General features: G+C 37.5%; 1 protein-coding gene across 3 annotated transcripts in view; it reads left to right on the top strand.

Annotated features, from left to right (window-relative positions):
* Nucleotides 1-266: 266 nt before the first annotated feature.
* Nucleotides 267-26,456, top strand: part of micu1 (mitochondrial calcium uptake 1) — a 94,577-nt gene continuing 68,387 nt past the window's right edge. For 2 of the 3 annotated variants that reach the window (XM_082154503.1, XM_082154502.1), the window contains exons 1-3: nt 267-455; nt 17,338-17,502; nt 21,632-21,818. In XM_082154503.1, coding sequence (XP_082010629.1) covers nt 17,339-17,502; nt 21,632-21,818 — 351 coding nt within the window. In that variant the 5' untranslated portion in view covers nt 267-455; nt 17,338. The remainder of the gene's footprint in view (nt 456-17,337; nt 17,503-21,631; nt 21,819-26,456) is intronic. The other variant, XM_082154504.1, reaches the window with a different exon arrangement.

Genomic DNA, 26,456 nt, shown 5'->3' on the forward strand with positions numbered 1-26,456 from the left:
TGTATTTTGACATGGTACTGTATGATTAGCCTGCCACATTCACATACATTGTCACCACGAAGAATACGATTGCACAAATACTTTGCGATCTATAATTATCAAAAAGTGTATATTTTACACTTTGATATGAAAGATAGACAACTGTATGAACATTTATCTACTCCCCAAAACTCTAATTATATAACATTTACACAAAAACGCATAAGCCTTTTGACCTCGCCCATGAGAACCTGTGTTTACAAACAGAAGAGAGATCCAGCCAAGGAGACGAGAGAAGGAGGAGGCTCTTTTAACGTTTATGTTGGGTTATGTTTGTGTTCGGCCTCCGTAGACGCGGAACTTCATTAGAAATTTGGACGCTACTCACGTTAAAGGAGAATCGGAGGGGAACCTGAAGCGTTCACTGAAAACATCTTCCTTAAAGGACTTTATCTGAGATCGCCTGAAGTGTCAGAGTGAGTATATGATCAGACCCGATCACTTTAACACCACTGACAGAGACAGACAGCGACAGAGGTTAGCGAATATAGCCAGAGTCAGTCTGTCTTCAGATAGGTGGGATGTCTGTACGTGACTAATCGTAACTTACCTGCGTGACCATACTACAATTGAAAGGTGCATAATTACAAATAGTCATGCAGTCGCTTGACGTCTTACAGTTTATCGCTGAAAAGAAAGCAGTTAGCTGCAGTCGTTGTGTAGCTGATGCTAATGCTCCAGCTGCGCAGCGCCTCTGCTCTTCCACTTGCTAAAGCTCAACATAAACTCTGTCTCATATTTTGCAAACTCTCGTTATTTTAAAGCTCCTATAATGTGTTCATGTTAATGAGAGACTAATATTTGCCTATGACCCTGTTTATGTTCTTGTAAAGCTGTGTCGTCGTTGTTTAACAAACGCATTTTTGTTCAGATAGTGCTGACATTTCTGTGAATATCATATCTCGTGGTAATGCCATGTTACTTTTTTCTTTTTTGTGTTTACAGTTATGTGTTGGGTTTGTTTACGTTGTATTTGAGAGGTTCTACAATAACTTTTGTGTTGGTGAACTCATTGCCACAAGTTAACGACTTTAGGGTCAAATGATAAATGTCATGAGATACTTTCTCAGATAGAAAATGACATATATATTTTTTATTTTATCAGTCGAAAATTATAGTCTGTTATGTTATTATGTTTTCCTTTACTGTCATAATGTAGCTAAAACTTGAACACAATACTACTATATGTTATCCTGCCCTGTTATAATGCAGTATGCATCCTTACAAGTAAGTTATTAAAATTTAGCTTTTTAAAGTTATGAAGTGCTTTCCAATATGTTATGATATTCAGTGAAGAGATCAGGGGTATCATTGAGTAGTGTTTTGTGATGTACAAAAAAACCCCCCAAAAAACTGAGATGCTATAAATGCTTATTAAAATGTACTCAAAATTCCAAAAACTGTTAACTAGCCTATCCATTGACTAGGCTACTGTTTGTCAGTTATTAGCACATGCAATAACACCAACATAGCAGCTAATCAATCAGCTTGACTGATTAGTCTATGACCCAGTTTTAACTTTAACTAAACTGTTTTAACTTTATCTAAACTAATTTCATTCAGCTTCTTTAAGCCATCCTGATTTGGCTTTGATATAATTGAAGCCCAAAGTTATTTAAATATAATGAATACAATTTATAGTAAGCAATTCACTACTAAAGGGGTCAGGTGATGCTTTTTAATATATTTTCTTTTAGTGTAATGTATAAATACATGTAAGTGCATACATAAGATCTACAAAGTTACAGAGCTCATAGTCTCCCACTAGGGCTGCATGATTAATCGCAATTTACATGGCTTATCGCGATTTTGAAATCGCAAAGGCTGAGATTATTTTGTATGTGCAGCTTGTCATTGATGTACGGCTCTGTGATCAGTAATAAACGCTGCTCCATCTGAAAGCACTGTGAGTTAGAGTTACCTATAACGTGCATTTGAAAAGGCATTTGAAAAGGCAACACGCGTCAAACATCTTTCCAAACATGAGAAGCATTTATGCGCATCTATCTCCCACAAAGGGATTTATTCTATCTAACCGAGAACAGCTCCAGACCTCCCTAAACCGCCTCGATCGAAGTCCGGATATTACTTCCGCAAACATCTACGTCACAAATCACAATGTTGCATATTAGCTCCAATATCCAATATATTAGTTCCCATCCAAAGGCATATGCAAAGAAAGATTATGCTTCAGTGAATTATAGTGTTGTTGTCATGTTGAGGAGACTAGGGTTGTCAAATAAAAATTCGAATTTCGATTATTCATCAAATAAAATAAAATAAAATAAAAAGCACATTCAAATGCAAAAACCGTGCATTCGAATTTTTGGTGTCTAAGAATTTAGGGACATGATAATGACTAGGGGGGGTGGGGGGGAATAGATTCTTAGATGCATGGCGATGCGGACGTGGACGATTCTGAATCGATTCACAAATGTCAAAAATCGATTTTCTAAATGTTTTTTTTTTCTTTCTTTCTAACAATAATAACAATAAAATGTAATATTGATGGAATGTAAAAGGCAGAACTCTGAAGCGCAGAAGTGCAGTGCCCGGCCAGTCTGTGGCGTGCACATAACAGACGCAAGATGGCTGAGCACGAAATCCGAACGGCACCCTCTTTGTTAAAAGCTAACATATGGAAAATAGGCATAATTTCATTGTGGACTATTTTGTATTTTTGTATGAGAGCTGCTTTATGTATTGTTTAGGTTTCACATCAATATACTGTAAACAGATCTGTTATACATACGTTTTACGTAGATTTACTGTACGGCCCTCCACAGTCACAGTGTGTATCAGTGCAATGCCAGTCACATAAAGTTACATTTTGACTGTGCTCTCTGCAGATGTTCATGTACTTTTTTTGTTTGCTGTTTTTGATTGTGGTATACAGCAACAATTTCAAGTCATAAGTCTTAGACTTTTTATTATTTATTTGTGTTTAAGAGCAGCCTTTGTATGTTACAAATTATTCAGAAAATGCGCAAGTCCACAAGCATTATGTTTATATGAGAGCTTCTGGTACAATACTCTATATTTTTTTGTATGAAAGCTGTTTGTGATTTGCTACAGCGAAATGTTTGTTTTTTGTTGTTGTTTTTTTTTTGTCTGAAGGATTATATTGCTCATTGCACTTAACGGGAGGATGGATAGAAGTCTATTATTTTATGTTAGAGATTCAGAATATATGTTGAAGTTTGTATTCATTAACTGCTGCTAGTACAGGCACACATTTCTTTTCCTGTTGGTTCATTGCAATGTTGGGACATATGCTGGCAAATGTAACCTTACAGTTGACTTGCCAAATCACTTCCATTTGTTTTATTGATCAAATATATTGGAAGTAAATTATTTATGGGTCATTATAAATACTTTGCTTTAAAAGTATCAAGTAGTCACACACACACAAAAAAATATGCATCGATAATTGTTTTAGCATCGCATCGCAGCCCTCTGAATCGTAATCGAATCGTGAAGTGCCTAGAGATTCCCACCCCTAATAATGACGTAACTGACGCGGTTTGTTTTTGTTCGTTTATCCAGTATACAGTGTGGTGCGGCTACGTTGTTAATTTGACAGATGGCGGAAAAAGAGAGTGAGGAGTCTGGGTCGGAGAGAATCTTGCTTACACCAAAACATCTTAAAAAAAGTGTATGTACATATTGCGCAGCTTGCAAAGACATAGCGTACGTGACCATACCTGACACATCGGTCAGAGCTGAGCGTGTGTTTTCATCAGCTGGAAACATTGTCAACAAAAAGCGCTCAGCACTCGCTGCAGATCAAGTTGTCTGTCTGGGTGTTTTTGATGAACAATATGTAGATGTGTAGTTAGTAGAAGTGGATTGTTTCTGAATGGCAGTTTGCTATTTTGTGTTCATGTAGTAACGTTACATTACGCTGTTGAAGTGCACTTACAGTTTTATGCACTTTTGTTACCTGTTTTTTTTTTGGTTTTGGTTTTTGGTTTCAATGCTAAATCAAAACCCCTTTGTTTGGCCTTCTGAAAATGAATGAAATTAGGAATCAATGATTAAGATTTATTTATAAAGCTGGTCCTGAGCAGTACAACCCAAATGTTTGCTTGTGCACAGCACATTTTACAGAGGACAGCTTCTTGAACCTGGGAGAGTACAACCCCAGCTATACAAAGGCTACTTACCACTGTACTCTGCTCATGTCATGTCATGCTTGCAAAGGTGGTTCCGATCGATTGGCTTGATCATCTGCATTTTTATAATCCGACTCGGGCTTGAACTGATAGTAAAACCAATGTCATTATTGACTGTGTTTACAGATGCTTGAGATGCCTTGGAAGATGAAGCTTATGATTATAGTGAAGGCATTATATTTCTGACGTATGTTTAATGTGTTCTGCTGGTCAATCAGAGCACTCTGGGCTTTTTGAAAGTAGGGCTATGTAGAAATCAGAGCATTTCAGAAAGACTGGGAATAGAGGTGCTGCAGTAATACAGTATATGAAAAAATTATGTGTTTTTTGAACATTAAAGGGGATCTATTGTGCCCCTTTTTACAAGATGTAATATAAGTGTCAGGTATCCCCAGAATGTGTCGGAAGTTTCAGCTCAAAATACCCCACATCGCTGTTCTTCTATTTTCTCCCATTCGGGCCGTATGCTGTGTAGTCCTTTGTATTATGTGGGGACAGAGGGGAGTCAGGGACATTTCTTATCATGGGAATAAGCTGATTCAGCTGGTCTTTTTTAACTTTTTATTTTATAAAAAAAAAGAGAAATTCACAGCTGTGCAAACCAAAATTAGCGTTGGGGAAGCCTATATGCGAAGCCTCTTTCTCCTATATGGAGCTCTGCCTAGGGGAAGACACAGGTTTACCGTTAGGGACAATACATCACATGGGATTACCATCAGGGAATCACTACATATGGTGCACTTTGCCCAAGTATATGGGCTGAACCAGTGCCATAGAGAGAGAGAGTTGCGACACTCCCATAGACCTCCGTTGTAAATAATGGCGGCGCTTTTAACCGCCTACTTCCGGGATATGAAGATCGGAATAGTTCCAAACACTGTCATGTGGGCGTTGGACACCATTCACTTACATTGCTGCGCGTCGAGTTGTTCCAGAGTTAAGTTGCCGAAATATCGACCTCTTTTGAATTGTCAACTGTCTATATTGTATCAGAGGCCCTTTGCGATGCTTATACTGGTCTTCATTTGTACATGCACAGCGTAATTATTTATATTTTATGTTGGTTGTTTCAACCAATTTTCAAGCACTGCCTGCTAGCTAACGTTAGTTAGCTAGCGCGACTTCGTCAGCTAAGAGTTCGGTAATGAATCGCTACCACCTTTATAGCAACTTTTATTTAATTAAATTTTTTGGGATATACTAACTTTTCATTATGTTATTATTGTCTTGAGTGAAGCGGCTTGTGAGAACAATGCTGGACCTTTAGGATTGTTATGGCCATCACCAGTCCTGTCTGTTTCATGGATCACCTGCCCCTGGTTTTTGTTTTTCTTGTTCACACACACAAGCACACATTTTTGTTGTCTGTCATTGTTTAATAAAAAATATTTTATTTGAAAACCTTCATTTGTATCAGCCATGCTTAAATTCGTTTTTAATCTCTTATAGTTTTGATAATGTGTATGGCCTTAATCTTAAAATAATATTCTTAGTCTTAACATGATCATGTTTCACGTTGTGGTCCTGGGGGTGGCCACTTTCATCAGAAGAAGTGAGCTAGCTTCTAAGCGAATTCTGAACGGACCGCCACGGCAGACCTCTTGCGTGATCATGAAGGTAGGCTAATGGCTGAATCAAAATTTATAAGCAAAATCACGGGAATCAATAGCCTAATACAGCCCAGTTGTGCTAAAATAAATATCATGAGACGTCCATCATCAGATGAATGATATGGAAAAGTTAAGTTAGAGCCGCTAAAGCCAGTGCTACTACCCATGCGAACATGAACACTAAGCTTTTCCCTCCAAAAATATAGCCTAAAACTTATCTCCAAATGCAAAACTGACATTAACAAAATGCAATAATGCAATAACAGCTGAAAAAGTACTTGGGTGTGTGTTTTATTTTATTTTTACCGTTCAATAATGCAATCGCTGCTGTCTGTCCCATAGAAGAACATGACAGCCAGCGTACGGTTTGGAACTATTGGGGCTTACATGAACCACGTGACAGCCATAGCGGCGACATCAAAGAGTGTCGCAACTCTCTCTCTCTATGGCTCTGGGCTGAACTAAAAAGAGCATGCATCACGAGTACTTGGCCTGGCGTCAAGTTGTGAGCTAGGATGCAAATGCCCACTTGCCAACAGGGCAAGAGTAGCCTCTGTGACTTTCATGAAGACACGAGGTGACAGGGACAGTCCGAAAGGGAGGACCTTGTACTGGTATGCCTTACCCTCGAAAGCGAACCGAAGAAACGTTTGGTGTCGAGGCAAAATCGAGACATGGAAATACGCATCCTTCAGGTCTGTTGCTATGAACCAATCCTGTTGGCGAACGCATGTTAGAATGTGTTTCTGCGTTAACATCTTATACAGGAGCTTGTGCAAGGCTTGTTTCAAAAGTCCAGGTATAAGATTGGTCACAACCCACTGCCTTTCTTTAGTGCGATAAAGTAAGGGCTGTCGAAACCCTTCTTCATCTCAGCTGGAGGGACAGGCTCTATTGCGTCCTTCGCCAATAAGACTGCAATTTCCGCACACAGGACAGGGGCGTCTTTGCCTGCCACTGAGGTAAAGATTATGCCGCTGAACCTGTCTTGATGAACCAGTCAGTGCGAAGTGATCATTTTTGAGGTACCTGCAGTGGGGCGGTGAAACGGACACCCTCGGCGACGAGCAGACGATGACCTCAGTGGCCTGTAGGTGGCACTCCTGAGATGCGATCCTGGACCACCGTGGTGGACACATGACGTTCACTATAGGACGTGACCTGCGTCGCTCTGAGAGTGAAGTCGATTGCAGTTCCTGCATCAATCCTGGCTCAGGACTAGCCTCGTACAGCTGCACTGTAAGCCTTCGCCGTTAGAGACAAAGTGAATTTATAGGTCATGGACGGGAGTCTGGGAAGATTCCATCCGGCAACGATGCCATTGTCATGTTCTCGCAATGAGGACATGTGCCATCCACAAATGCTGTCTCAGTGTGGCTGAGACCCAAGCACTTGAGACCATCTGAGGCTGAAAGATATCGACTGCATCCAGAAACACAGGCAGAATGGCATCTTTAAAAAAACACGCTCTGTGTTTTGCTCTTTTAGAGGAAGTCTTTAGCACTTTTTACTAAAGTGCCCGGGGGAACTCTCTCTGCACTTATCCATGCAATGCTTGGAGACAGACGAAATGTGGCTTAACACTTAACACAGGGAACAATGTTGGTCCTTAGTCAAGTTAGTCCTCGGCTGCCTGTGAAGTTGGCCCTGATGTCTCCTGTTGGTGCAATCCCTGGCAGAACCTTATCTGAGAGGCTTGTGGCTGTTCACTGGTGCATAGAGAGAAGCTGATACCAGATTGCCACTAGATATGTGAAATCCAGACTGCTGCAGTCTGTTTTCTGTTGTAGATTGCAGAGAAGCAAGGTTAAAGAGTTCTCTTTGAATAGAACAGTTTGGGAATCTCAAAGTTTCAAACACATGGAGGAATTATGCTCAACCAATTGGGCGCACAATAACTGCAGTTTTTCCTGTCAGTGGGCTGGTGTGCTTCCAATCCCCTGTAACTTTATTTCTTCTGTGGGACAGAAAAAGAGATGTTTTGTTGAATGTTCAGGCTGCTTTTTAAAATATTGAGATAATTGGCCTTACTAATCGGCCAAATTTCCTTCTGTGAAACACAAAAAAATTGCGTTTTGTTAGTACAAAGAAAGTGAGTGTGGTACAATATTGTTTAGACTCCACTGGTTTTCAAAATATATTCTTTGGTGATTCACAGAAGAAACAAAATTCTGAGAAACACTTACTATTTGAAAAAAAACAAACACACTGCATTGCTCTGCCCCCAAAATGCAATGCAATAGTGGATGTCTCTTTATCATAAAATAATCTATCAAAATAATGCTTCAATGACACTCAAAACTGTTACTATATCTAACATTACAACAACAGCATATCTTGGTTCTGTGAAACCGCAAAACCAATCTTACTCATTTATGGAGCAGAAACAACCTTTCCGTCTGTTTTCAGGCCTTCCTGCTTAGATCTCTCCAGTGCTGAAACGCTTTCCTAATATTAACGCTGGTCCGAAAGCTCTTGCCTAATCATAACCGTTCTTTTTCCAGTGATATTGTACTCTCTTTAAGTTCACTTTAGTGGCCTTTTTTCAATTATCTTCTCTGGAATTATAATTTTTTTTTTTTTACTATACTTTTCATTTGAAGTACACCACAGGCGCACATTCAATACAATTAAGCACACTTCTTTTTCACAAGAGATCCATTTAAAAAAATAAACATAAAATACCATGAAAGTATCTTCAGAGTAGTCCATATCTTACTCTTTTAAAGCTAATTTTCATCTTTTGTAATTGAAGAAAAAAAATGACATATGGGTTTGGAATGATAGGAGAGTGAGTAAATCATACATGCCACTCTTTCGTTTTCCAGAATATAATAATATTACAAAAACTGCAATATGGAGGGGTTTGCAGAACTGATGTTGTCTTATTTACAACATAACAATGTGTAGCCTCTGCGCTGGACTACTTCGTCTTATGAGGCAGCGGCAGAAACGCAGGAGGCTGGTATGCGTGGCTTTTTCTGTGCTGTCGTCTCTGCCGGTTTCAAAACAGGTCTCCGTTATATTATCATTTTCTACTTGTCTGGCACTTTGCAACAACACAACCTTTCTTCTGTGACATGTTTCCTATAACAATGTCTGACTTTACATTTTATGTGGCGTGACACTAAGTCACACAAACCATGCGAAATCTAATCTGAGTGGTCAGACTGAAACTGATTTCCAGAAATGTGATTTTAATAAGATTTCAAACCACATATGAATGTAGCTTGAAATGGATTTGTAAAAAAAAAATCCATTCACCATTTAGCAAGTTCACACTTGCTAAATCTGATTGGATTTCAATTGGATATGCACAAAAAAATTGGACTTGGGCTGCACGATTAATCGAAATGAAACCGAATGCGATTTGGCAAAGGCTCACAACATAATCTCCAAATATACCCTGCAGAAGTAAATAACACATCATTCCAGGAAATCCCTATGGGCATCATACTATCAGTAGCTGAATAAACAGAAGATTGAAACGCTTTGGTTGAACATGACTAATAAACACACGACTGCCTTATCTGTGTAAGAAGCCACATCATCTCACAGAAGGATGAGCTCAACTGTCGTTATGAAGTGAGTTTGGAGTAAAAACATGTTTGTAAATGTTGTCTTTTGTTGGACAAGAGGTTCATAAATGCTTCTCATGTTTGGAAAGATTTTTGACGCGTGTTGCTTTTTCAAATGCACGTTATAAGCGACTCTCAGATAGAGCAGCATTTACTACTGATCACAGAGCTGTGCTTTACTGACAAGCTACGCATTGAAAATAATCGCAGCCTTTGCTAATAATTGCAATACGCCAAATCGGTTTAAGTGCGATTTCATGTTAATTTGCAATTAATCGTGAAGCCCTAATTTGGGACTGATAGTCTGAACAAGGCTATAGATACATTTGTATATTTTAGTTAAAGGGATAGTTCACCCAAAAATTATAATTCTGTCATCATTTACTCACCCTCAAGTTGAATTACTGTCCAAAATACAACCTAGCTTACAAGTTTTAAGCTATTTTGGAAAGACAGAGCAACTGTAATGGAGCCGACTAAGAATCAAATTTTCTGTTTCATAGGACATCACTTGTGGATAATTCAGCTTTCTGAAAAGAATGCTGATGTTCTGTTAGTTAATCTTATATTTTAAAGTGTAAAGGCTTTGCATTGCATATAACTTTTTGACTAACTTGTATTATCACATTCACCACTCAATTGAATCTCCATGAACTGTGAAGGTTAATGTTAAGGAAAGCAATGGTAATCTGTCTAAATGAGGCACTTGGCATGGCATTTCATATACTGTATTATCTTACACAATTTGCCAGTTTGTCCTTCATCAGAAACCTTCATTGTGTTGATAATGAAACCTTTGTTGTACCTATTTAACCATGATGTAATTTATAGTTATGTTCACAGGGAAGGACATTCTCATTCGAGAGAGCTTTTGATTGGACTACAGTATTTGTTAGTCCAACTTGAGTCGTCAATATTTTTGGTCAGTTTTCCAGAAAGAGAAACTTGTCGAATTTAAATGCATGTGTCGAGGTCAATAGGGATGCACCGATACCGATACCAGTATCGGGTATCGGGCCGATACTGAGCTCATGTACTCGTACTCGTACTCGTAAAAATGCCCCGATACCAACAACCGATACCAGGCAGCGTGTGTACGGTGTTTGTGTCCAGACAAAGAAACACTGACAACAGAAATTATAATGGGGATAAAAAAAGAAGGCTGTCTATGAGGTAAATATATCTTATTAGTGAAATATTAAACAGAATATAGTAACGCCTGTGGTGCGCGAGCTGATAAGAGAAAAACACGCAGTGGATTGAGCGCGCAAGCGGCACAGACGCGCGAGCTGGTCGAGCGCATCAGACGTCAGTGGAAAGTTTGTCGTTCAGTCGGATGTCAATGGCAAAGAAAGTAAAACGAGGCATGTAGCTTATTATTAACGTTAACTGACCAGAGAGAGAGAGAGAGAGAGAGCGAGAGAGAGAGAGCACTTCTGTTGAATGCTCTTGATTGCTGATCGTTCACTCAGCACGTGTTATTTGGATTAAAACTAAATTGTATAATATGTAAGTAAAACATGAACTGTTACCTTATTTATATTTAACGAGTGGTTGCCTACATTATTACAGGACATTTGCAGGTCAAGAAGTTACATGAACTTCAAACATCCAATGCGCGCGCCCGAAAACCATCGCCTCAGACAGCGCGCGATACTGAATGAAAGTCTTTCACGTCTTGCGCTTGTACGGATGAATTCATTTTTCACTGTTGGGGAGTATCCTAGTAAACAAAGTCTGTTATATCTCAAGTGAACGTAGACAGTAAATTGTCTCTGGTATAATTCAAATGGGGTCCGTGCGTTCGGTCTTAAAGGTGCAGCAGTTTAATTAATCTGCTGCTGTGTTTTAATGTTAATCAAACAAAGGACAAATAAATTACTCACTGCTCTTGACTAAATAGGCTACCTTTTTTTAACTTTACAAAAAGATCCATCTATATTTAATTTATACAGTAATGAATATGCAGTGCATTAAATATATAGTTGATGAACAAATTAAGTTTAAATTTAATAAACAACTAATATGATTGATATGCTTTTGGTTTCTCTACCAATACATTTAAAAAAATTACAAATGCATGAATTAAAAATTAATTGAAAATTAAAAATACAGGTATCGGTTACGGTATCGGCGAGTACCAAAAATGAAAGTATCGGTATCGGACTCGGTCTGGAAAAAGTGGTATCGGTGCATCCCTAGAGGTCAATGAACTATACGATTGTTTTAAATGTTTTTCAAGGTAAAAAGTTGACCAATAATGATTTTTTTTTTGGGAGCCGCACCACATCACATTGTACAACCTTGTCTTGTCATTAAAAAAAATTATAATATGTTATATTTCAAGGCCTATTGATCTTGACACTCAGTCATAAATGTCTGCAGGAGTCTTCTCTATTAGGGGTGGGAATCACAGGTTTCCTCACAATACTTTTCGATACCATCACGATACAGCAATTCTGCGATAATCAATATATTGCAAGACAATCCTGTAATGATACATCATGATATCTGTATAACTATGAAAACAAAATGACAGTGAAAAGGCAGTTCTTCTTTGTCGATTTTGTTTGTACCATCAATGTTATGAAAGCTGAGGTGCGTCCAGACTTTGGACTTAAATGTGGATGGGGCATCTATTATTCAACTCGCACTGCTGTCCGCCATCCCGTTAAAACCCCCTTAGAGGCCGATCACACCTGACGCGTTTTTGCCTGCTGCGCCTCGCGTTTTTGAAGTTGAAAAAAAAGCAACTCCTATCGCGGTTTTTTCCACTGTCCAATCGAATGAATGGAGAGGCGGGATTTCCGTTTTAGTGATGAAAGCTACAGTTGCCTGAACGCCCGGAGAGTGCGATGATGGAGGATAAACTTGTGGTGCTCTCGCGGGTTACCAGGAGCTTAACGAGTTCACGAACCGTAACTACCACAATGTGAACAGAAAGTAAATAAAGTTAATAAAAGGCTGATTTGACGTTTACTTGACTGACAGGACAGTTGTTTCAGTGGTTGCCTAGCAACATAAAAAACGCAGCGCACTGCTCGTTCTGTGTGATGGTAAAAGTGCTGTGTGCCTCGCGTTTTCGAACCTGAAAAACGCGTTAGGTGTGATCGGGGCCTTTGGCTAGTTAACTCATGTTCACGTTTCCCTCATTCATGTTTTGAGCGCCACCTCGAGGAGCCACGAAGTAGTGACACTGGGAGCAGGGAAATCTGTTTAGAGCGCCTTATTTTATTAATTAAAATATTGATATTTGGCGCCAGCGTATCGATTCTCGTATCGCATGTAGGTGTGTGTGTGTAATATATATATATATATATATATATATATATATATATATATATATGATTACACCAAATCAGCTTATCTTGGTAAAATGGCAAAGCTTTTAAAATATCTGACATATGTTAACATCAATCAGGCATTATAATGATAATCAAGCACTTTTTAACTATATAACTTTTATTAGAAACTCTCAAGCGCTCAGTCATTCAGTGTTCAGCGTGTGAAAATATATCTATGCTTAACTTATACTTAGCCCTACAACACATACAATGGCGAGTAAGAATAACAATTTATTAGCCAATGGCTATAGACATTTAGTCTCCCAGAGTGAAGATTTAGTCGCACATGCGAGTGATTTACTCGCATTGTAGAGAGTTGTTTGAATAAATTATTTTTTTCGGATAGAAAAAAGATAATCACATCATTGACCCATGAAAAGTAAATTTTTCAACTTTTAGGAGTACAGGATGGCTTTGAGGCTAATAGGCTACAAAACTCCAATTCTGATTTATAAATATTTTGAGATTTTATCAATTATTTTTAACTAGTAATCACACTTGGTTAATTGTCTGTCCAAATGGTTTGTCTACTCCACCTTCGACTCCCATTGGAAGTAACATTTTAATAAAAAGCTCATTGTAATTACAATTAAACTGTGCAAATATTACATTAATAACATAGTAATGGCCATAACCAAATCCTTGCAATGTGAAGCCGCACATAAGTGTTCTTCAGGAAGGCTTAAACCAGTTGCTTTCACTCTGATAGAACCCACTAGGGTGTTTATTGGGCTAATGCAGTATCCGCTCCGTTTGAAGAGTTTTGCGCGGCCCCAAAGTCCTCCTCCCCAGAGACCAGTGCCATCAGTCTGCAATGTCACGCACTAGCGCTCACTCCAATTAGCATGTAGCGCTCCCACTCTCATTATGTTCTGCTGAATCAGGACCTCAATCAAACTACAGTCAATATTGGAAAACGGACAGGTGGCTCTTCTAGCCTCTACGGAGCTTTTGCCTTCCTACGAACGAGGCAGAGCACATAGGGAGATTTTACCAGTCCCTCTTTGCCTACACTTGGATGTCAAAAGATGTGGATGACATAAGTAGCCCATTTCAAAGAAAAATGAACAGATGCTGGATTGTTTATGTGGGGGAGTCTGACAAAATTGGCATAGAAAATTGAAAATCACAAGTCTCAAGAGCTATCCTGCAGCTTCAATCAAAAGTTGTTGTATGTACACTGTTTGACTGCAATATGTCATTCCCGTAAAAGGAGCAGTTCACCCAAAAATGAAAAGTCATGAGTCATCATATACCCAGACACATGTTGTGATTGTGAAATTTGTTTTGAAAGGTGGACTTTTGAAAAATGTCTTATTTTTTCCATATAATAAGAGTGAATGGAGATGGATGCCGCTTTGCTCGAAAAACACGTACAAAGCACCATAAAAGTATCCTAAATGGTCCAGACGTCTTGTGTGCCTATCTTTTCTGAAGCTATTTAGTAGCATTGTGTGGTGAATATACAAATATGAACAGTTCTGTAGCCCTTGAATCAAATACGGTGCATTTAGACACATTGTAGGTTTGACACACTAACGGTGTCCTCATATTGTTTGGTCTATTATTTCAGATATAGCAGTTCCAGAAGAGCTTGAATAACGTTATATTCGTAAGTCCATCGCTAACCTAAATAGCATCATACCATATTAAGCTAATGGTTACAGTAGGTGCTGTGATATGATTTGATAAAGGCTGAAAATTGTCTGGTCAGATGTAAAGCAGCTCCCCACTGTTCCTCCATTTTGTCAGTTTAAAAAAATGCATATATCCTGTTTTAAAACTCTGATATAACTTTGTTAACAGGGATGTAAAGCGCTTAATTAATTGGTTGTTGTTACTGTACTTAAGTGTAATTCTGAGAATTTTAGATGCCGAACAGGTAAGATAAAAATTAGCTAGTTGCTAATATTTAGATCTAAACAGATTAGATCTTGGTTTTATCTGTCTATTTCTAAAGCTAAGAATTTTTTTTTATGATGAAGCAGAAAAAGAAATATATCTATCTATCTTATGTTTATCATTTGCTTATGTTGTATCATTTAATCATTTAGCTCTAAAATATCATTTAATCAAATAAAATCATCATATTTTAAGAAATCATTATTATAATTTTGATGTTTACCATTATTATCATTTGAAATGTATGTTTAATGCCTTTCTTTTATTAATCTTTATGCCTCAAATGTAGCTGATTGACTTTGGGTAAACTTTTGCTGTTTAGATGAGGGCAAAAATCTATATGTTTCCGATAGACAGACCACAAATGCTCGAATGTCTCAGAATTGTAAACGAATGTTATCTTGGCTAAACATCTTGCAGTGTACGGGCTAACACCTCAGTGTGTGAAAACATGAGAACTAGATGTGTTTGTGTCTTGTGTGTCTGCTTCGATGCGATATACTATGATAAGAGGAACTTTGCTCTCTTCCTATTAGAAACTGTATAATAGGGAGATCAGTTTCTGTACAGGTGAGTGTTACCTTGCACTCAGACCTTGCTCCTTCGCAACCTGTCCTTTCAAAAAGAGATCTCTTAAACAACTTACTTATCTTTAGGCAAGAATATTATACCCAAAGTTTTTTAATTATATTTTACTTAGAAATATTCGAAGTGATTTTAACTGTTCATTTATGGTTCTTAATAAAAAATGTAATCCTGATTATGAATGAATGAATTTTACTCTTCATTTATTATTTGACTGTCTGCTGTTAAGAAATAAAATTTGAATTAATCATCTGACTGGATCTCCTCCCTGCATTAGTTTACTTCACTAGGGGTGTGACGATCAAAAATGCAAAACAATACAGGTGCATTTAGATATGCTTTAACTAATCTAGTGCTGACACTAACGAGTATTTTGGTAATTGAGTATAATCAGTTGGTTAGATAATCAGATGATTAATCGAGTAATTGGATAATTTTGTGGTAATAAAAATAGAACAATAGCATTTAAAATGACTTAAAATACAAATAACAATGAGGCGATAATAAATAGGGATGCATAATATATTTTGGCCACCATATTTGTCGATACATGTTCATTTTTAATGTTATTGGTCAAATATCTTAAAGTTGTAATATTATGTTTATGTTGTGTAAATATCTGATTTATCTCACGCGTTTTGTTGAATTAAATAATCCACCTGCAAAGCCCTTCAGTTGACTGGTGTAGTGCAGTGCACTCAGTTCTAAGAGCAATGCACAACATTTATAACTATAATTGAGACTGTCATGTACATAAAATTATAGAGAGTGAGCTGTGAATTGGGTTTAGTTGATGTTTTAGTGCATTGTTACGGGATTAGCACATCCACAACAGGATTACACAGTCTGACTAGCACATTACTTCAAGTTCACTTGTGCATTCGTGTCATTAAGTTGTAATATAATGTTTATGTTGTATAAATACCTGGTTTATCTAGTTTATGATGCATTTCGTTGAGTTAATTAACCTGCTTACAAAGCCCTTCAGTTTCCCGGTGTTCATTCAGTTCTTCAGCTCAATGCCATTATTTGAAACGGTAATATTCATTTTAGATGTTTCTTTAAAAAAAAATTATGCATTATTAATAATATAGCGCACTCTTATTATTTAATCAACAATATTGTTTAATTAAAATCATTTCATGAACTGTCTGTGCGGAGGCTATTCAATTTTATTTATCCATGGCAGGTGCATTTTGATTCTTTATACGCAAGTAATGTTGTCCAATGACTTTTATTTATTTTTAAGGCAATAGATTTTTTTTTTTTTATAAGGACAGTTGGCCATAGTAGTGTAAAATTCCAAACAAACAGCAAGGTTTGCCACAAACTCGACTCCCTCATGCTGATATCTCGAGACAGATTTTCACCTCGACGAGAAATATCGTCACAAGATCTTGTCACACCCCTACTTTTTTCTTATAAATACTTAAGTACGTGATGTGATCCATCAAAACCAATTTGATGGTGATCACTTCAAATGTGATTTGACTTTTTACATTCACTTACATTTTTTGCACTATTTGCCCAGACGACAAAAAAATTACATTTGATATACTTGCATCTCATAAAAGTTTGTTTTGTAAATTTTTAAGAGTGCATTTGCTTAAAGATGACCTCAAATAAAAATAAAAAAGACATGGACTAAAAGCCTCAAAGCCCCATTTCATTTCATGGCTTTCTTAAGTCTATTGTTAAAAATCTGGCTTGTTCCTGCACTGCTGTATAATTAGTTTTTTGGGAGTGCAAGCTCAGGGTTGTGGGAGATGTGCTAGTGCAGGGATTCAGCATAATCCATGCTGTGTTCTGGAAGGATCCAGAACCCCCATTTACAGTTTTAATTTCAGACAGAATCACATTATATCTTGCCATTTAGGATTGGCCCAAATCTCCTGATGAAAGGGAGGCGGAATGGGCCTGTTCGACGTTGGATGAATTTCATTTAGCTTGATAGTTTATAACGCTAGTTCACTGCCCTGATTATATATTTGAAATGGTGTCATTTGTGTCACTCCTGGAGATATTTGCATATGAATGTGATTCTCATTCTGTATTAAAAGTATTATTTGCATAATAATCACTCTCTCTTTCCATCTTCTTGCAGTATGTACCGCTTGCGGGCACTGACGGCTGCATCCGTCGGGATGGTGCAGTTGTCAAGGAGGCATCATACCGGTGCCTTCCGTTCTCATCAGCGGCGTAGACTGATGTTGGCCGCCCTGGCGGGGGTGACGGGTATCTCAGCCAGCGCTGGACTATTGTGGACGAGGTATGGACCACTGTGGACACTTAGACTTTCTCACCATATACTTGTCCACTGATATGTTAGGTTATTTCCTTCAGCTGAGACACTTCAATTGCGCAGTGTCCGCCATTATGGTTTTGAATTATCAATATGATTGGAATCAATTTGAAAAGGAAAATACAGTTGAGTGAAACGTGCTAGTCTGGCATATAAACTACATAAAATTATAATGAGAAAACTACTGTAAATGAATGTTGTGAGTTCTTTGTACGCCTGTGTTTTAGTGCGTTGTTACGGGAAGACCGCATCCACAACGGAGTTACACCTTCATAACTATAAGTTTGCTTTGTGCATTCACAGCCTTTGTGCAATTGTAAGTTGTAATATTATGTTTTTTTTGTGTGTGTGTGTGAAAATTTAAAAAAAATTCTATCTATCTATCTATCTATCTATCTATCTATCTATCTATCTATCTATCTATCTATCTATCTATCTATCTATCTATCTATCTATCTATCTATCTATCTATCTATCTATCTATCTATCTATCTATCTATCTATCTATCTATCTATCTATCTATCTAATCACTTTAAACTTCAAACTACTTTAAACTTCAAACTACTTTAAACTTCAAACTTTTAAAACTTCTTCAAACTATCTGGTCCGGCTTTCTCAAGCCAAATTATTTACGACAGCGGTAATGGACAATTCCGCTTCCAACCTGTAGGGCGACCGAAGAGGAAAAGTTCCTTAGTGTTGCTTTAAGTTTTAGAGGAATGGACTTTAAATGGAGGGACAGAAATCTCTCAGGTTTCATAAAAAATATCTCCATTTGTGTTTGGAAGTTAAACGAAAATCTTTTGTCGTTTTAAACGACATGAGGGTGAGTACATGATGACAGAATTTACATTTTTGGGTGAATTTATACCTTTATAAATACAGTAAGCTGAGCCTTGGATAATACATGTCGTCAAATTTTTATATCGCAATATCTCGATATAACGATGTATCGTTACACCCCTATTAATAAGTATGATTGGGACTGTCACATAACGTTATAAAGAGAACACTATTGTAATAAAACGTTGTGAATTCTTAGGGTTTAGTTGCCGTTCAGAATGTTGTTACGGGAAGAGTGCATCTACAACAGGAGTTACACATTCTGACTAGCACATAACTTATGCTACGTACGTTCAGACTGCAGGTAAATGTGGCCCAAATCCATGTTTTTGCTCACATGTGACTCAGGTCTGTTTTTCTCAAGACTGTGAAAGGGCATAAACCACATGGAATCTGATCTTTTCAATTCTGATTTGGGCCACTTCCATATGTGGTACTAGATTCGATACAGGTCAGATGTTTTGCAATGCGACCTCAGTCTGAACGCAAAAAATGGAATGAGGCTTGGTTGAGAACTGCATTAGAGAAGACAGTGTTGTCACTATGTCAATGAGACACTGTTTTTCCCACATCGTTTCTAAAACTAAACTCATTTGGCTGACGAACAGTGGACAGCGGTTAGAATTTATTTTAAATACTGTTACTGAACATTAAAACCAAAGGGTTAATCTCTGCCTGCACAGTTTATGGAGAACCGCTTGTTTTCTGTTGCTTTTGTATGCTCTCTCTTTTGTAAGACGGTTCACCGCTTTTTAGGAAAATTTACCATGGTTTTGTTATCTGTTTGTATTACCTTAGTTTTCTGACAAATATCACGATTAAATGGTGGATGACATTGTATCTATAATGTATAAGAAAATTACAAAAAGAAATACCACTCTGAAACATGCTGTGAAATCCGTACTTGCAAAGTCTTTGCATGACATCCATTCTGCACAGTCCTTTTGTTCGTTAACATTGTCAGGGTCTGAATCGAGCTTGAATTGTTTTGAAATTGACGCCGTCCTTATTCATATTTACACTAGCGAAGAACTCGCAGTTTTGGAGGGGCGGGACATTTCCAGAACACGCCCTAAGCGGTGCCAATCACAACACACTAGGCCAGCTAACCAATCACAGCACATTTCGTATTTCGGAAGGAGGGGCTTAATCGAAATTGGTATGTTGAAGCCATACTGGGGAGAGAGGTTCTGTAATATTGTAAAGTGTGTGAAAAATAATGTTTTTTGAACAATCAAGCATGAAAACATATTCTAGTACACCCCAAGAACAAAATCAAGACTTCTTAAAAGGGCATAATAAGACCCCATTAAAGTTAATCTTAAATAGAATTGCTAATTGAATTGCACTGTTCTTAAATACACTAGATCTTTCCATTTTTCAAACTGCTGTGTTTCCTAAATTCACTTGTAGCGCTTAAAACTATACTTCTTTTTTTTTATAGTTTACTATATCATTTTAATATTAGCCTAATATCAGTTATCAGCCATAACATCGCTTTATCAGTATAGGCCATAATTTTAATATTTGGTGGTGCATCCAGAGAAATATGACTTTAAAATGTTCATTTTTTTGTGAGATTCACCAGTTGTTGGAGAAGTCTTCCTATGAATGGCTAACATATAGCTATATTAAACTGGGATAGGAGAAAGTGTTGTAATAGAAGTGTCCTTATGGAGCCCATATCTGCAGAGATTCATCTGCAGTCTGGGTGAAGGCCAGTCCAATGCAGGGTCCTGTGTGTATGAATAGAGGATCTGATATGTCAGCAAAATAGAGAAATGCATCTGGGACGTGATCTATAGAATGAAGGAGTTATGGGACAAGGTGGCATTTTAGTTCTCAGTCTGTGCAGTCATTTTCCCTGTGTCACATTATATTGAGTTATTGAACACACCTTCAAACACACGTCCCATCAACACAACGGCAGGCCTTTTTTCCAATTACTGCTTTGTGTCCTGAAGATATTGACCTCCTTGCACTCTTCAATGACTTTTAGTATGAGGCACACATCTAGAGATACACACACAGACAGCTTGACAACATTGGTTCCCATGTGTAATGCGGAGTAAACTAGATTTTTAAATTTTTTTGAAGAAAAAATGAGAGGTGTTTACCTACGCAAAACTCAAAACCATCATGTCAGGGTGTTGCTAAGGTGTTCAGAGTGGTTTTTAGCACATTGCTATGGTGTTGCTAGGGTATCCTGGGTTGTTGCTAGCTGGCCCAAGTCAAAATTGCTTCAGTTTAATCAATGATATTTTATTATATCTGCCAGAAAGTATAAGTGTGATTGCTTAAAAGGAATGGTATGAGGACAGATGACAAAAACTGTGGACAGTTTGCTAGACTAAGGATTAAGGCCTTGGATTAAGGCACAGTTTGCTAGATTAAACTACTGGTTAAATTTGTAATAATTTAGATTGATTAATGTTTTTGAAAGAAGTCTCTATGCTCGCCAAGGCTGCATTTATTTGATCAAAATACAGTAACAACAGTAATATTGTGAAATATTATTACAATTTAAAAGAACTGCTTTCTATTTTAATATATTTTAAAATTGAGTTTATTTTTGTGATGCAAAACTGAATTTTCAGCATCAGTACTCCAGTCTTCAGTGTCCTCCAGAAGTCTTTTATATGCTGATTTGGTGCTCAGTTGTTATTAATGGTTCTTATTATATATCATTGTTGAAAATGTTTTTGCTGCTTAATATTTTTGTGGATTTTTTTTCAGGATTCTCTGATGAATATAATGTTGAAAGAACAGAATTTTTCTTTTGTAACATTATAAAAGTCTTTACTGTCACTTTTGATCAATTTAATGCATCCTTGCTGGATAAAAGTATCAATTTCTTTCTTTCTTTATAAAATCCCAAACTTTTGAATAGTAGTGTATCCACAAAAAGATTAAGCAGCAAAAACATTGATAACATCATTATTGATCATTTCAGTACGGATTAGTACCGTTATAAATGATTATGGAGCAGCAAATCATCATATTATTATGATTTCTGATTATCATGTGACACTGAAAAATTGAGGCTGAATGATGCTGAAAATTCAGCTTTGCATCACAGTAATAAATAACTTTTTGAAATAGAAAACGTATTTCACAATATTGCAGTTTTGACTGTATTTTTTTATCAAATAAATGCAGCCTTAATGAGCGCAAGAGACTATTTAAGATGTACAGTATTACTACTGTATATTTTCAGTGTGACTGATGTGCATACTCTCTCCTACCCGGCAGAGCATATGCTGAAGCAGCGTCTTCAGTGAAGCATGAGGAGCAGATGCAGGAGGAGGAGCCTCTGAATGATGTGGTGCAGGAGGAGGTGTCAGACGGCGCTCTCGAGTCCAGTGGCGGGGAGGAGGAAGATGAGGCGGGATCGGATGGGAAGAAAAAGAAACAGAGAGTCGGCTTCCGTGACCGCAAGGTGATCAATGCACGTGCACATCATCTTAATCGCATCATGATGAGGTCAGTGTCATCCAGTCATTATCTGATGATCCGTCTGACTACACCATGTGCAGATGAAATGTGAAGCCGTCACGTCTAATAAACATGCAAATCCACAGTCATAAAATCAACCGGGTTTCATCCGAAATGCCAGCAGTGGGAATGTGGCAGAGCGACAATAGCAGAGTTAATGAATTGCAGCTGACTTTAACTGTGGGGGAAATGTGATTATTAAAGCAGCATCTGGGACAGGCAAGTGTGGGACTTACTGATTAAAGGGAAAGAGGAGAAATGATAAGAGAAAATAGGGAAATAAATAACAGTTTGTTTTTCTCAGTAGTTGATTTGTTTCCTTTAAAGGAGGCACAAAAAATACTTTTCCTAATAGAGTTTGACAGTATTCAATATTGCCAGACTACACACACACACACACACACACACACACACACACACACACACACACACACACACACACACACACACACACACACACACACACACACACACACAAACACACACACACACACACACACACACACACACACACAGCTTGTGTCTTTTACAAATATACATTTTATGTGATATCATTAGCAAAGTGACGGTGAGGAAGAGCGTTCACACACAATAGATTACAGTCCCATCAGAGAACGTTGTGAATCCGTTGATATCAATAGAGGAATAGTGCCCTGTAAATGCGAGGGAACCAGTGCCGGCCCGAGCCTTTTGGGGGCCCTAAGCAGAATTTGATTTGGGGGCCCCCTCCCACCACGCAGAGTCACCTGTGCTTGACGATTATTGACAAAATTTCACGCTATAATGTTACATTATAAATTAATACAATGAGGTTATGTATTAATAAAAAATAAATACTTAATAAAAATTAGATACTTAAAGTATTAACTTTTTCTTTACTCTTTTACTAACTCTTGGAAACTTCTGAAAACAAACTGTCACAAAACATATAAAAAAAATATATTTGCAAAATGTCCTCCAACGTTTTGCAACACTTTGCAGTTTGAATGATGTCTTGTATGAACATGACGGAGTATGTTTTTATTTTACCATCCAAATCCATCGCGAATGTTGAAACATTTTGATTCTAATGAGAGAGATACGTGAGCCCAACGCCGCTTACTTTCACTTTCGCTTTAAATTATTTCGTTTTGGCTTGTTCATAGTTATTTTTTTATTCTTGTTCTGTTCTGAATATCATTACATTTAAAGGATAAATCATTGATCAAATCAAATTTTTGTGACATGACTTAACATTACCGTGACTTTGCGCACGAGTTGTCTATGAACGCGAGGTTATGCGCATGACTCAAACACTGGCAGACACAGCAGCAGTTGTAAGCAGGTATATTGATCATGAAATCAGAATTTTCTTGTCTTCAATTATTAATCCTTTTATTCATTTATGTCACTTGTTTAAGTTAATTAATATGTAAAAAAAAAAAAAAAAAAACTCGATAGGGGGCCCCCTGGTGGCGAGGGGGCCCCAAGCAGCCGCTTAGTTCGCTTATGCCTCGGGCCGGCCCTGGAGGGAACACTGTGGTCCAATTCGCTGTTTTCCAACCTAATTCAAATTTAGAACGCCTGTTTCTACGGCCTCATGAACAAGCTTACACATTCTTTTCTATAAATAGATCAGTTAGAGAATTCTAGTGGAAAGCGATCATAACGTATAACACACCATGAAAATAAATATGTTCTTAACTTATTCTTAGTTTCTAACTCAATCACTGGCAAGTGAAATCTAAAAGTTTTTTAGCTAATGGCTAATAACAGACATTATTTAGTTACCTAGCACAAAATTTAGTTGCATATGCAAGTGATGTCCTCGCAATGTGGATGGTTGTAAAAGTCACCTTGAAATCAAAATGGACAATTCTTATTTTTTATGGAATATTACCATTGTTATGATGAATGTTTTTTAATGTGCCCTCGTAATCTTTAATCAAAATAACTTCCTGTCTTCCTCGCGGCAGGATCTTTTCTCGTCTCTGATGACATATTTATTGGCAGGGCAACCTGTCACTCACATGAGGTCACAGCAGTAGAGTGAAACACCGCCCGCCCACTTTTTCAGCGACGTTGGTTCCGGAAGTATTTTTTTGTTAAAGTGTTATTAGCCATGAACCAGGCCAACCAGCCTGGTGAATCTTAATCTTACAAACTTTGATTTGAATCAAAAAAGTATTGGAAAATGTCACTAAAATTCAATGAGGGAAGGAACTACAATCCCATGAAGCATTGCGAACAGCATGACCAAATTAATATATATTTAAACAGTATATTAAGTTTATTGCAAAATATTCATATAATCAAATAGACTGACTTGATTTCGTCAATTGCGCTTTTGGCTTGATTTGCTTGTTCTGACTCTCTGATTGGTGGATTTTTCTTTATGGCATCATGGGTAATGTAGTTTTTCACCATGAATTCAGCTGTGAAACACGATTATTTTAAAACTAAGTTGAAATAATGCAGGCTGGAGGCTTCAACAGAAACAAATACTATTGATTAACAACCTCTTAGCTCACAGTAGGGCTGTCTTTAAGTTATTGCTAAAAATCTATTTCCCTTTGGAGAATTTACTCCTGGAACCCGATTGATGCAATCTATTGCAAACCATAACGTTCCAAAAATCCAATCAATTCCTGATGGACAAAATCAAGTCCCACACTACATTTATTTTCTCATTCAAGAAGTCATTTCAATTAGAACTTTTGTTTCATGCTGACTAAAAAAAGTCTTAAAGGGATAGTTCACCAAAAAATTATGCAGAGAACCAGCGAGGATTGTTCTCGCATGTTGCACAAGCATGTTTGAGCTTCCACAAGAACCATTTACAGTAGGTTAAATCTTGTGTGTCAGGCAAGTACGGTTGAGATTCAATTGACCATATTTCATGTGCTCTATTTATGTGCACTGATCACTGTTTATATTGAATACAACCCTAAACTAAGTCTTTTCATTATATAAAGAGATCATATCCTTTCAAAATACTTAGATTCAACCACTCGATTCATATAGATTATGTTTGCCGCAAGTTTTTGAAGCATGAAAAATTTGGGTAAATGGACTGGAGGTACAGAAATCTCTCATGTTTTATTAAAAATATATTCATTTGTATTTTGAAAAGTAATGAAAGGTTTATGGGTTTGGAACCAAATGAAGGTGAGGAAATGATGACAGAAAAATAGCAATCCTGTTTATATAACAGTTGTTGGTACAAGAAAATTTGACTTCATAAGTGGATACTACAAGAGTGTACAACATATTCCCTTATAAAACGGTCAGTTCCAATCCTTGATTCTGATCGGTCAATAGCTTCACGTCAATATTCACGATAAAACACGGCTATGACCGCTTCACCCCACAGTTCTATGTATCACTACAGAACATCCCTAGCAATCACTCTTAGCAACTTAAACACATGTTTGATCTCATTGATATTGTTCATTGAAGCTATAGTAGAGTATCGTGAGAGATCGAGTAAGCGAGTGTAACTGCATTTACAGTAAACATAGCATTTTCCTTCAGGTCAGTCCTATATTCAGAATAAAAAAATCTGTTTGAATGTCCCCTGCGATATCTTGTCCTTTTAACAGTTAAGGGGTTTTCCCTTGCCCTATAGTCATCTGTCAGTTACGTCTTCCTTCTCCATGATCACAAGTTTGAGTCCTTTCAATATAAAAGTCTTCTCTACTAACGGGCTCACTCATAAAGACAGTCTCTGCCGCCATCTAATGTATGTAACTTCTGTTGCTGTTTACGGTCAGGGACTATTTTTTCCAGCAGAAGGAAGGTGGGTGATTTTACTTCATGAAAGTTGCATAGATGCATATTTTTCGGCTTTAATGTTTGTATTGTGTGGTAACCGTTTTATAAAAGCAATAAGGTACTCCGCTTCGCGTCGTGCCTAACAGCGCCCTTCAGCCGTGACTTATTCACGATACAGCACAGCCTCTCGTACCTTATTGCTTACTTTAAACAGATGCTGTACTGGAGGACACTGTCACAGTCAGAGAGGAACCCCCTCGAACAATCAGAACTGTCCAGTGGCACCACTTTTATTTGTGTTTGCTAAACGTTTAATGTTTTTATTTGATTTTGATTTTAATTGTGCTGTATGCTGTAAAGCACTATGTAGGCCCTGCTGAAGATGGATCTATTCATCACCACAATTAGCTTTGGCTTTTACACATCTTTGTTGGATCATGGCTGTTCAATAATTGAATTTCTCAACATGGCTACTTTGGCGATGTCTTGTGCTTTTTGTGTGTATGTGTTCTTTAAAAAAGGAGAGAATTTGTCAGGATGATTTATTTTTGCTACCCTGCGTCCTAAAATAGCGAGGCGCGGCAGAAGTGGTTCAGACCTTTTTGTTTAGAACCTAATCTTCACAAGCCGAGAAAAAGGGAGAGAATGTAGGTATTCTCTGACATATGGATGCAGTATTAAAATAAACAGCATACATCAAACCAGCAGCACATTAAAAGCGAAGTTGATTTGTTGTAGGATGGTGGAGCTCTGCCTTTGATGGATGAGGCCATTCATCACGCAGTGGGGTACATTAAATGGCTGTCTCCGTTTACGCGAGCTCTGCCCT

Source organism: Leuciscus leuciscus (assembly GCF_965113295.1).
Source record: "Leuciscus leuciscus genome assembly, chromosome: 22".
In the NCBI taxonomy this organism is placed as follows: domain Eukaryota; kingdom Metazoa; phylum Chordata; class Actinopteri; order Cypriniformes; family Leuciscidae; genus Leuciscus; species Leuciscus leuciscus.